At 54.4% G+C, this 12,700-nt stretch overlaps 1 protein-coding gene across 5 annotated transcripts in view; it reads right to left on the reverse strand.

The window, feature by feature from the left end:
* Trpv4 (transient receptor potential cation channel subfamily V member 4) overlaps positions 1-11,505 on the reverse strand; it is a 22,631-nt gene extending 11,126 nt beyond the window's left edge. For 2 of the 5 annotated variants that reach the window (XM_055606131.1, XM_055606127.1), the window contains exons 1-5: positions 11,120-11,505; positions 6,902-7,074; positions 3,289-3,441; positions 2,327-2,467; positions 1,458-1,756 (exon numbers count right to left, since the gene is read on the reverse strand). In XM_055606131.1, coding sequence (XP_055462106.1) covers positions 1,458-1,756; positions 2,327-2,467; positions 3,289-3,441; positions 6,902-7,074; positions 11,120-11,505 — 1,152 coding nt within the window. The remainder of the gene's footprint in view (positions 1-1,457; positions 1,757-2,326; positions 2,468-3,288; positions 3,442-6,901; positions 7,075-11,119) is intronic. The other 3 variants (XM_055606132.1, XM_055606130.1, XM_055606128.1) reach the window with 2 other exon arrangements.
* Between the last annotated feature and the right edge of the window lie 1,195 nt (positions 11,506-12,700).

Below are 12,700 nucleotides of genomic sequence, written 5' to 3' on the forward strand. Positions count from 1 at the left end.
AGATGACTCATAGAGACACAGATGCTAGAGTGACCGCTGATAGATGACAGACAGACAGATAGATGACTCATAGAGACACAGATGCTAGAGTGACTGCTGATAGATGTAGATAGACAGACAGACAGATAGATAGATGACTCATAGAGACACAGATGCTAGAGTGACAGCCGATAGATGATAGACAGACAGATAGACAGATAGACAGATAGATGATAGATAGAGACAGATGACTCAGAGACACAGATGATAGAGCGACAGCTGATAGATGATTGATAGACAGATGGATATATGATTGACTTACAGAGACATAAATGATAAACATGATAGATGACTGCTAGAGATGTAGATGAGAGATGACTGATAGGGAAATAGTAATGGACAGATATACAGAAAGAGAAATATAGAGACATAGATGATAGACAGATGATTGATAGACTGACAGGTGACAGATGATAGAGACATAGATGATAAACACATGATAGACATGATTGATAGACATAAATGTTAAATATGATAGAAAGATGATTGGTAAAGAGATGATTGACAGATATATAGATAGATGGCAGACAGAAAGACAGACAGACAGACTTTCAATGCTGGGGGAAGAAACCAGGGCCTCACATGTGCTAGACAAGATTTCTACCATTGAGTCCTTGGCCCAGTCTTTTTTTTCACTCTGAGACCTGGCCTCCTTAAGTTATCCAAGCTGGCCTTGCACTTGCTCTGCATCCACAGCCGGTTGTGAACTTTCAGTTCTCCCCCTACCACAGCCTCCCCAGTCACTGAGTCACTGGCTGACCATCGGCCGGGTTCCACAGCACTGTGGCTCCAAGCACCCCCACCACAGCTCTTCATCAAGAGCCAGGCGTGCTCACCTCCTTGAAAACCACAGCAACACTCCACCACACAAGGAAACTGAGGCGCGGAGGGGCAGGGCCTGCGAGCCCCCACCAGGAAGCACAGAAAACCACAGCCTGGTTCCTAACTGCAGACTACTCTCAGTCAGGGCACTGGGGCCTCCGAAGGGACAGTCCGGCAACAATGACAGATAAATTTGGTTGTCACAGTGCATGTCACGGGGCACTACTGGCATCTAGTGGATCACGGCCAGGATGTCCCACAGCCCACAGGACAGCACAGTCTGACCCCACACACAACATCCATGGTGCTGAGGCTGGGAGTCCTCCTCCAGGGAGGAGAGAAACGGGCCCAGCTGCAGGAGGCCAGGGGCTGGGAGTACTGCAAGGCCAGAGCCCTGGGACTCAGTTTACGCCAGTGACTTGTCCTAACGGATGGGGGTGGGGCAGAGAGCAACCAGTGGGGATGATGTAAGCTGTTGGAGATGGAGCCGAGGAGCCTGGCTGTATGCTAGGAGGCCTAGCAAGTTCTGGAGGCGGGCCTGCAGAGATGGCTGTGGGCGCCAGCAGCAGCTGGGGGCGGGGGCTGGGCGCACTCACCCCAATCTTGCCCGTCTTGGCAGCCATCATGAGAGGCGAAAGGCCATCGTTGTTGAGCACGGTCTCCAGGTTGCTATCCGAGAAGAGACGGGAGCACTTGAGAAGCAACAGGTCGTACATCTTGGTGACGAACTTGGTGTTCTCTCGGGTGTTGTCGGCGATGGCCACCAGCGCGTGCAGCACCGTGTTGCCTCTCGAGTCCTGGCGCCGCATGTCAGCCTTCTTGTGAGGGTTCTCCGTCAGATAGTTGACGATGTGTGGCTGGTTGGTGCAGGCCGCCAGGGACAAGGGCAGCTCACCTGGGGCCAGGGAAACTGAGGGTCAATGCAGGGGCCACGGTGGGGCTGTGCCTGTCACGCCAGGGATGGGGACAGATGCCACCCTCTGCTGTGAACAGGGGCTGGGGCTTTTCGTGGTGTGGGTCTGGAGTCCTCTGCGGAACTTCGGTTCTGAGTCCCATGTCAAGTGTGGTGCTAGCAGGGGGACGTTCGGAATATTTCATTGGTCCAGTTGTGGCAACAGGGTGGCAATCTGGACTGGGAGATCCCGCCCCTCATACGGCATTGGTTGGTCTAAAGGACAATGGCATAGTGGGGCGCTGGGTGCTGACAGCCCATCACAGCCCTCAAGGTTCTCCTGATCTGCAGCTACAGTGGGAAAACAGAGGCTCCTGGACTCAGTCAGGTGACAAGGGTGAGGCAAGATGAGGTCCCATCTGAGCTTTCTCCAGACCTCCGACTCTGAAGCATGGTCGCAGCAAACAGGACTCTGGGGTCCATGCCCAGAGGATGGATCTGAGTATGTGGGAGTCACCAGGGCTGCCGACACCACCTCTCCCTGGTTCTCCACACCCAGCCTACCCGACTCACCGAAGTAGAAGTAGCCGCCCTCGTCCTTGGGCTGGAAGAAGCGGCCTCGGGCCTGGGCGTGCACATCAGCTCCCTGGGCCACCAGCAGCTCCACGTAGTGCTTACAGCGCCGCTCAATGGCAATGTGCAAGGACGTCTGGCCTGGGGAGGAAGGCAGCCAGGCTCTGGAGGGGCAGGGGTCCAGCCAGACTTGCTTAGGGCTGACAGAGTGGGCTACCAGATGTGGAAGTGGGGCCTCGAGGCCAAGTGTCGGGCAGCAATCACTGGAAGGCAGCGGGGAGGGTCGATGTGGGATTTGGGATACCCGCTGGCCAGAGCCTGCTCTTCGTGAGCAGCCTTTTCAGCCCACGGGATGACTGACTGGTAGGTTCCAAGGGCAAGGACTTAGACACGCAGACTTGAATCCCAGGGGGCCCAATGGCCTCCTGGCCTCAGAATGTTGACTCCTCACTGTAAGCTGGGAAGGTTTTGAGGACTCTATTGGAGTCTAGCGGAGTGCAAGCTTCTTGCGGGCTACAGATGGAGTACACGGCCTGGGAAGGATGCCCATGGCACGGAGGGGGAGGGAGAGGGCCTCTACCCAGCCGACTGGGCCAGCCAAATGAGCCCCCGGAGACCAGAGTGGCGATAGACGGCCTGGCCAAATTACCCCCTCGTTCCTAGTCTCTCAAATTGGGGAGCACAGAGCCAGTGCACACGACATTTTTGCCTCCTGGAACTGCAGGCTCAGCCTCAAATGGAGCCTCAAATGGCCAAAGGGTCCAACCACACAGCCTCTAGGGTTCAGGTTTCTTGCTCACAGGCATCGGATAGTCTCATTCTGAAATTCAGAATAGCAACATGCAAGGGGTAGTGGCTGTGCCCTCATTCATTCATTCATTCATTCATTCATTCATTCATCCACTCATCTACTCACTCACCCATTCGGTAGCGCTGTCCCAACATCGCCGGGCCAGACCCACCTCGGTAGTAGATGTCTCTGAAGGGTGAGTTAATGAACTCTCGCATGTTGCCGGTTCGCTCGGCGATGTCCAGCAACACCGGGATGGTGTCGTTGCGGCCGTTGTGCAGGTTCAGCAAGGCCTTGGGCAGGCAGGTCTTCCCTGTAGACGGCTCTGAGAGAGAGAGAGGCGGGGAGCCCGGCTGTGAATTTGGGGCAGGAACAGGAGTGCAGGCCTGGCTGCCACCTCCCCGACATGTCCTTGGCGGGGACGCGGTGCCCACTCTGTCTCTCACAGTGTCCGTGAACTTACGGCAGTCGATATGCTTTCACATACAGGAGGCCGAGGCCTACAGACTGGCCTGTACTTCCTATCTGGGGAGGTTTCTCTTTGACACAGGGTCTTATTATGGAGCCCGGGCTGGCCTTGAACTCTCAATCTTTTTGCCTCGGCTCCCAGAGTGCTGGGATTACAGGTGTGTGCCACCAAACCCTGCACTTGAGGGGAGTTTTATGTTTTTGTTCTATTTGTGTGCACGGGTGTTTGGCCTGCATGTCTGTCTAAATGCCGTGGACTTGCAGTGCCCGCGGAGGCTATAAGCAAGGATTAGGTACCCTGAAAGTGAAGCTGTAGACGGCTGGGAGCCACCAAGTGCGTGCTGGTCTTCTGCAAGAGCAGCCAGGGCTCTACCCCTGAGCCGTCTCTCCAGCTCAGGCAGGGATTTTTTTTTTGTTGTTGTTGTTGTTTAAATACAAATGACCCCCATAGGACCATAGGGGATGACACGATGAGGAGGTGTGGCCTTGTTGGAGGATGTGTGTCCCCGTGGAGGCAGGCTTTGATGTCTGAAGCTCAAGCAAGGCCTAGTGGCTCACTGTCTCTTCCTGCTGCCTGTGGATCTAGGTGTAGAACTCTCAACTCCTTTTCCAGCACCATGTCTGCCTGCACACTGCCCTGCTTCCTGCCATGACGATGATGGACTAAACTAAACCTGTGAAACGGCAAGCCAGCCCCAGTTAAATGTTTCCTTTTACGAGTCTCGCCATGGTCATGCTGTCTCTTCACAGTAATGGAACAGTGACTAAGACGCTGTTGTTTGTTTTGAGGCAGGGTCTCACTGTGTATCTCAAGCTGTCCTGTAAGTGCCTCGGGACAGCTGTCTGGACCTGGTGGACTGTGACCTTAAACAGCACAGTCTTCCAACACTGGAGCTCATTGGTTCAGGGAGGGTGGCTCTGGGCATCTCCCTGTTTCCACCTCCCCAGAGCTGGGATCCCTTGCCTGCCTTTCCCTGTGGATGCTGGGGACCTGAACCCAGGCTCTCATACTTGTACGGCGGGAGCTTTAGCCCCACTGAGTCATCTTCCCAGCCCTCCTGAGAGGCTTTAATCAGCTCTGAAAGCAAGATATGCCAGACAGCATTTGCCCACCCACGGGAACACGGAACCTTGTCCCATGAAGAATTTACACTAGTAAATGTACATTTCCCTAGAGAGGGATGGAGGACCACAGTGCCCCCTGAAGCCTGGCTGAATATACAGAGGACACAGCACCTTTAGAGGGACAGAAGGTCGGGGGCCCACGCTGTGGCAAGTGTGAGCATTTTCTGTTGCCGTCCAGCAGCTTTCGGAGCCCGAGTCTGCCAGGTACCCATCACCTCTCCCGATGCTCACCAATACTCCTCCAACCTTCTTTCCCTCACTGTGATTGTGTCTGGCTACAGGAACTAGCATCAATTTCCAAAGAGTCAGTGAAAAGCAAACTTGCCCATCTCCTGCACCAATCAGGCCTGGAAGATGGATCCAAAGTGGGAGCCACAGGCACGGGGTGAGGGCCCGCTCTGCAGGCTGGCACCTCAATGTTGGAGTCTTGGCTTCCTCTCTATTCAACAGCAAACAAGGGGACGTCAATGAATCAACTGTATTGTGATTAGCCTGACTCCAGGCAGCAACGAGCCCTCCATACATGTCAACCCTGCAGTTAGTCTCCTGTGGGGGAGACTTGTGCGGCCATCTCCCCAAATGTGGGGAGGGCTTGACGCCTGGGAAACTTCCAGCCTGACCCTTAGGAGTGGGCATGCCAGACAGCCTTTCTCTCCTGTTGCCCAGGCAGGATAACACCAGCTAGCTGCTTTTCCAATGCATCAGTGACTACAGCTCCCCACATCCATCAGGTGGAGGATGCCCAGAGCCCCTGGGGGGGGGGGCTGTGCAGTTGTATCCCCCATCTCTGGCCTATGGGTGGTATCAAGCCACCATTTTATCAATATTACCGAGCAACTACCAGATCTCCACGGCAACCCAATTTCCCTGCCTGGAGTCTCATTTCAGAGACTCACAAGCCTGAGATATTCCCCCGTCGTGCCCAGCCTGTGTGGTCCTCCTTCACCCACTTTGCACACAGAAGCTTCTAGTCACCCCAGAGACCGTGGAGGCCAGAGGGTCTTTGTTCTCACTGCCCCTTCACTGATCCCTAAACTGAAACACTCCCTCCTCCCTTTCCACAGACTAATGCAATTCACTCAGACTTACCTTGGGGTCTCGCGTCCTCCAGGAAGCGTTCCTGGGTTTCCCCTGGTTAGATACCCTTTACATTTGTAACTGTGTGCTTGCTTCTGTGGCCTCTTGATCAGATCAATGCCTGTCTCCCCCTGGAGAGCCACTTGAGATGGTGGGAGCCTCTATCTGACTTGTTCATCAGCTCCTCATTTCAGCCCCACTCCACCCCCACCCGCCCAGTGCCTGGTACTTCATCGGTGCTCAATGGCATCTTGATGAATTAGTAAGAACTTAACTTACTAAGTTAAGTTAACTTAACCCACACCACTGTGATTCCAAGTCACAGCTGGAACAAGGGGACCTGGGGCCGGGGCTGGGGCCTGGGCTTCCATACCTTCTGGCTTTGGTTATGGAACCATGGCTAAAGAGGAAGCAGTTCCTCAAATAACCACCAGGTGGTGACATATCTATGGCTATGGAGCCCGCTGGAGCCAGGGTCCCTAAATGGCCCGCCCACTGACAAGCAGGAGCTTGTGAAATTACCAGCTTGGTGGGGATAGATGGGGGGTGGGGCGGGAGCAGAGATTCCCAGATACCCCTGAAAATAAGATGAGCTTATCAGCCTCCAGCCAGAAAAACATGCAGGGGAGGATCCAGGTTCAGTGGAGCCTGAAACTTGTACAATTTGGGGGCCCTAAATCTCTGCTGGCATCAGAAGTACACTTCAGGGCTCTCTGTACTCACACTGCAGCCTCAGTCAGGCCAGGGAAGGGGGTGCAGGATGAGGTGGATCTCTAGAAGTGCAAGCAGGAACCCCAACCTACTGTCCTGCCGCCCATGGATCCCAGCTGCCGGCGTTTTGCACATCAGGGCACAGTCTGTCATGCCATGGAGAGGCCACGCCACCATGTTAAGTGTAGAAGTGTGTTAGAGCGCCCTGGCTAGACTCTTGTTTAGCTACCGAATGAATGAATACACAAGGCAGCCACTACCCAGAGAGGTCCCGTGACGTGGTAAAGGGCCCAGAGTCTGGCTGCCCAAGCTATTCTGTTGAGTTTGGCATGAAGTGATATTCGAAAGGGGAAGAGCATTACCAAAGCCGAGCAGACCCCACCATGCCCACCACCGTGGCTCACCCCGGAACTCCTCATCGGTCAGGCGCTTCTTGTGGGTCAACAGGAAAGACAGCAGTCCATCCAGGTCGGCGGTGGAGCCCCGAGAGACAATGTCAAAAAGGATCGGCCGGTTGAAAACTTTGAGTATTGGGGGTGGCTGGGGTGCAGGAGCCTTGGGGCTCTGTGGCTGCTTCCTAGAGGGGGAAAAACGAGCGACACTGGGGACTTATGCTCTGCCTATCCTGCCCTGCCCTCCTGTCCTTAGGGGCTCAGAGGTTGGGGGGAAAATGAAGCCTGAGGGAAGGACCAAACTAAATAATACTATGGAATGCTTTCTCTAGGAAGGGGGACTGTGTGTTGGGCAGAAAAAGCAAGGAAAAGCATGCAAGCCTGCATCTTCCTGCTCATCTACTGCCCACCCACCCTCCCCTGCCCTTCCTCCATCTAAGCACTCACCCATCCACTCATCTGTCTATCCATCCATCCGTCTGTCTATCCACTCACTCACCCATCCATCCATCCATCTACTCACCCGTCCATCCATTTATCCATCCACTCACTCATCCGTCTGTCCATCCATCCATCTGTCCATCCATCCATCCACTCCTCTACCTACCCATTTTTCCTTCCACCTTGCCACCACTCATCCTCCCCTCTACCTACCCACCCGTTCGTTCATCACATATCGAACACATCGTGTGTGAGAGAGAGGCAGGGTCTGTGTAGCCCAGGCTGGCTTTGCGAGCCAGATAGATTGATAAACGTAATGAGTGACTGATCTCTGAACAGTGGCAGTTAAATGGCTGCAGCCCAAACTGATCTTGCATCACTTTCTCTCACCGCTTGAGTGCTGGGATGTCAGGCATGCGCTGCCGTGCCTGGTCTGTGCAGAGCTGGGAAGAGATGCCAGGGCTTCAAGCATGCCGGGCCAGCGACCTACTACCTGCCCTTACTGTCTGGCCCTTACTGAATACCGTCCAAGGCAGAAAAGGACTGAAAGAATGCAGCGGGGGGCGGGGAGGAGAATAAACGAGAAAGAATCTCATTCACTCACTCATGCTCATTGACCTCATCACGCAGTGTTTTAGACAGGAGAAGCAATACAAGCAGGGATCTAGCCCAGCGCCCCCACACACAGTTAACATGCAATACATGTTAGCCAACGTCACCATCATTCCTGAGAGCCATGTGTCTGAAGCCTGCGTGTGAATGGGAGAGGTGCTGAGCTATAAAGGCAGGTGGAAGGATGACACGACCCCAGGAGGGCTGAGGAAGACAAAAGAGAGACACCCCTTTAGTCATTCAGCAAATGTTAATTGGACGCCGGTTGTGCGCTAGGTTCTAGGCAAGAAAGAGCTAGCCCAGATACCATGAGGACAGAGACCCTTTATCTGCTGTATCCCCATCTAGCTTGGACCTGCATGGGAGGGATGCATCAGAACTTGCTAAGTGAATAAGAGGACAGAGAAGGAAAAGGTAGAAGCAGAGGACCAGGAAGGGAGGGGGAAAAAAAGGGCAAAGAGCAGCCACATTGAGGCTAGAAGTGGGAGGCCTGGGCCAGGCTGTTTGTCACCTTTATTTCTCTGCTCAGGCCCAAAGGGGCTACGGGAAAGGGTGTGTTGATCATGGAATAGGCCCATAGAGTAGGTACCAGAGTATCTCCCAGCCAGCACTCCTGAGCCTCTGCCCCTTTAAAAACAAAGAACTCAGTTCCTAGCAGACACCACTGGATGCCACTGAAAATCTTTGGGGTCTCCGCCTCTCGACTTTGCCTAGTTCTCTTGAGCTTTCTCTAGTTTCTCCAGGAACTAGGGACTGGGCTAGGGTAAAACCCAAGGAAGGCCTGAGGGAGGGAAGGGAAGCAGTGACTCCTAGCATTCCGGAACTCAGTGGACCTGGCTCAGAGGAGGGCCTACACTCAACACTCCTTGCTGCTCTGGGCCTCCGTTTCCCCATCTGAACAGTGACTGGACAAAGTCCCCAACACGGGTGGACTCTGACCCCCCGGTCCTGAAGAGTCACACTTGCTCATGTCTCCCCTGGCCTAGCCTGGGATGGCCTCCTAGCCATGTGGCGCCCTGCCTCCACATCACCCTCCCGAGAAGTGGTCTAGAACCCCCCTCTCATCCTGTCCCCCATCCAACATCAGCCCCCCCATCTAGAATCATGAGTTCTTATGTTTCGTCACCTGCCCCATACCCCCCAAAGCTGACAGTACTTCTGAGTTAGGGGCTGAACCTGGTCTGGCTCACAGCAGGGTCCTCAGGATCATTCAACACCACCGCTGTGCAGCTGTTTGCTGAAGCAGGCAAGAAATACCAGTGAGTGTGTGGATGTCAAAGAGCCAGCTCTGGGCTGTGCACGCATGGAGAAGGGGCATAGGCTCCACTCTGAGTGGAAACTAGTCTTTGATCGGCAAGGGCTAGAGGAAGACCCAATGGCTAGCTCCAGGCACCTCCAGACTCCAAGGTGGCACTCCAGGACACACACAGAGGCCCCAAGGAGTTTCCAGGAAGGAAAAGGGCTGATATCCAAGTCTGGGTCAGTTCGGGACACATTAGAAACAGCAGAATGGATGTAGGAAGGGTTTAACCCTCTATCCCACAAGATCAGAGCTGGCTTCGACGGCAAGCCCCATTCTCTCTCCCGTCCTCAGGGCAGAAGTCTGGGGAACTACCTTCAGAGGTCAGGGAAAGAGGGCTTCTAAAACCAGCTGAGGAGTGTCCAGGACAAACAAGGGACTGTGACACTCAGGTTAGCAGACAAAGCCCATGGAGAAGACAGGCCCAGAGAGGGGTGTCAGGGACCGAAGGCTCCTGTCCACAACTGAGCTGGCAGAGACTACATCCAGAGGGGCCTGTACTATCACCCCAGAGGGCTCTCTCCATTCTTCTACCTTCCAGCCAGGCTTCCTTTATGGGAGAGGAAGGGTTAACACCACCTGAGGCCTCCAACTTTAACCAGCCTGGGAAAGCTTTGGAGACAGATGGGGGTGGGGCAGGTACAGCTGATGATGGACAGGTGAAGGACAGATGGGAAATGAACAGAAAGATGGGCATATGAGCGAGTGGGTTAGCCCATGACCAAGAACGTGGCGCTGGGTGAATGAACTGGTAGCTAGAAAAGAGGAAGAGGAGGGGGACAAGAGGCAGGTAGCCCTCAAGTGTGAATGAGTGCAGTGTGGGGCCACACACCTATAACCCCAGCACTCAGGACACTGAGGCAGGAGGATCGCAAGTTAAGGCTAGACTCTGCTGCATATTGAGCTCTGTCCTAAATAGAAAGATAGACAGACAGACAGACAGATAGACAGATAGATTAGATATAGATAGGTAGGTGGATGGATGGATGGATGGATGGATGGATGGATGGGATGAATGACTGATCTCTGAACACTGGCAGCTAAATGGCTAGAGCCTATATAGACATTTTGAGAAGTAAATGGCAGATGGGTGGAAAGTTGGTTGGATGGACAACTGGACAGGTTGGTGACAAGTGGAACAGATGAGCAGGGAGTCATATGGATAAGTATATTAGGGATAAGCAGGCTGAGCAAGTGGAAGGATGGGCATTTGGATGATGGCGAAATAGAAAATGGATACATGGGTGGACAGACAGGCAGATACACCTATGCACCCTTGAGTGTGAGTGGACAGATGGAGAGACAGTGGACAATGGGGTGGTAGATGAAAGGTTAATGAAGGGTGTGGTGGTGCACTTGAGAGGCAGAGGCAGGAGGATCTCTGTGCATTTGAGGTTAGCCTGGTCTACACAGCAAGTTCCAGGCCAGCTAGGGTTACATTTAAAAACGTGATGAAGAGACAGATGGGTAGTTATATAAAGGGTAGATGGGTGGATGGAGAGACGGTAACAGGTAGAAGAATGAGTAGGTGAGGAGTGGGTGGCGGGGTGGGTGGATGAATAGGAGGTAGGAAGAAAGAAGACAGATGTACTAATGGATGGGTGGAGGATGAATGGACAATGAGATGGATGGGGCATGATGGAGGGAGGGATAGAGGAATGGATGGGTGGATGGGTAGATGTATGGACGGATTATGGATAGATGGGTGAATCAAAGGATGGATGAATAATAATAATCATGGATGAACGGGTGGGAGAGCGCATGGATGGCTGATGGACGGAAGGTGGGTGTGGGGTAGATAGATGGGTGGGTGAGTGGATGGAGGCTGGATTCAACAGAGAAGATCACCGACCAGACAGATGTCCAGGGTTACTCACTCTATGACCTTTCTCCTCCACCTCTTGTTCTCGCTGGGGTGGTGGCGGTAAGTGCCATAGTCGAACAGCGAGTCCATGGGTGCCTTCTTGGGTCCAGGCACTACCGAAGACTCGTACAGGGTAGACTCCAGCAGGTCAATGGGGTTGGGAACCCCCTTTCGGAAAGCACCCTGGAACTTCATACGCAGGTTCGGACGTCCATCACCCGGGCCGGTAGGACGGCTAGCATCGGTCGGTGAAGGTGAAGAGGAGCCTTCCTCCCCCTCAAACAGGTTGGCTAGGGAAGAGAGGGGGAAGGCCTCCCCACCAGAGGTGCCACTGTCCTCTCCAAGGGGCTCAGCCGCCTCCCCAGGCACCGCACGGGGACCATCACCAGGATCTGCCATACTGGCCCCAGATCTGTCTGCACCGTTGAGCCTGCTGGGGAGTAAGGGGGTGTGGTCAGTATGCTGGGGAGTAAGTGGGAGGGTCAGGCAGAGCCTGGCCAGTGGTGGAGGCTCCAGGAAGCCCCCTCCCACGTGGGCAAACAGCACTGCCGCCAGTTGCTTCAAAGCCACCGTTGTAATGACAGGGGCTGAGATGGCCACTCCCAGATGTGGTCAGCGGCCAGCCCCAGGCAGGGGCCATAACAGGGGCCTCTTTCAGGAACCTGGAGACATGGGTTGGCCTCCAGCCCAGCTACCCTGGACACTAGCTGGATGGGGATGGGTGGGAGTCACCCCCAAAATCTGGGTGCTGACCCCTCTGACCCGGTTTCACAGGCAGGCTCCACCTAGCCAGTGCCACACTAAGCCGATCAGCATTTCACAGCCTCAGTTTCCTCATCTATGAGATGGGGAGAGGAGGCTTCATAGGGAAAGCTGGCAGAGAAGACGTGGGACAGTGCCCAGCATGCCTCCAAGTGCCAGCTTGACCAGCAGGTGTTCTGGGGAACCGTGTACATGGGGCGATGGTCCCTGAAGCCCCTCCAGCAGCCGCATCATCATTCCTTCTCTGGGTCTATAATGGAGGATCCCAGATTTAAGCTGATGCCAGAGCTAAGCACCGCCCTCCACCCAGCCTGACTGGCTCCTGCCCACCTGTGTGCCCAACTGTCCCCTCCTCTGGGAAGCCCCCCCCCCATGCCTTAGGCTCTCTCTCTCAGGCCATGACACCCAGGCAGGGAACACATCCACCCTACGTCCCCATAGATGAAAGAACAGAGACAAAGGTGTCCTTTGTGTCCATTTCTCAAATGAGGAAACTGAGGCTTGGCATGAGGGTGCAGACACATGACTTGTGGAGACAAGGTTTTTTGGTCCTCAGGCCCAATGTGCATTCACCTAGAGCTGGCAGGGCAGGGTCCTATGCATCGAGGCCTGGGGATCCTGGAATTCTTTCCTTTGGCAGTTGGTGCAGGAGTTTGTCTGTCTCCTCCTTAGGCCCCACACGAAGGAAAGCAGCAAACTGATGCCCACGGTGTTTGTTTAGTAACTGCCAGGAAAGGCCTGCCCAGGTGGGGACATGGCAAGGGGCCTCCCTTGTGGGCAGAGCTGGGCACACAGAGGAGAGGAGTACTTGCCAGGGCCCGGCTTCTCTCTT

The sequence above is a fragment of the Psammomys obesus genome, unplaced genomic scaffold (genome assembly GCF_907164565.1).
Source record: "Psammomys obesus unplaced genomic scaffold, mPsaObe1.curated_primary_1811, whole genome shotgun sequence".
Taxonomy (NCBI): Eukaryota; Metazoa; Chordata; class Mammalia; order Rodentia; family Muridae; genus Psammomys; species Psammomys obesus.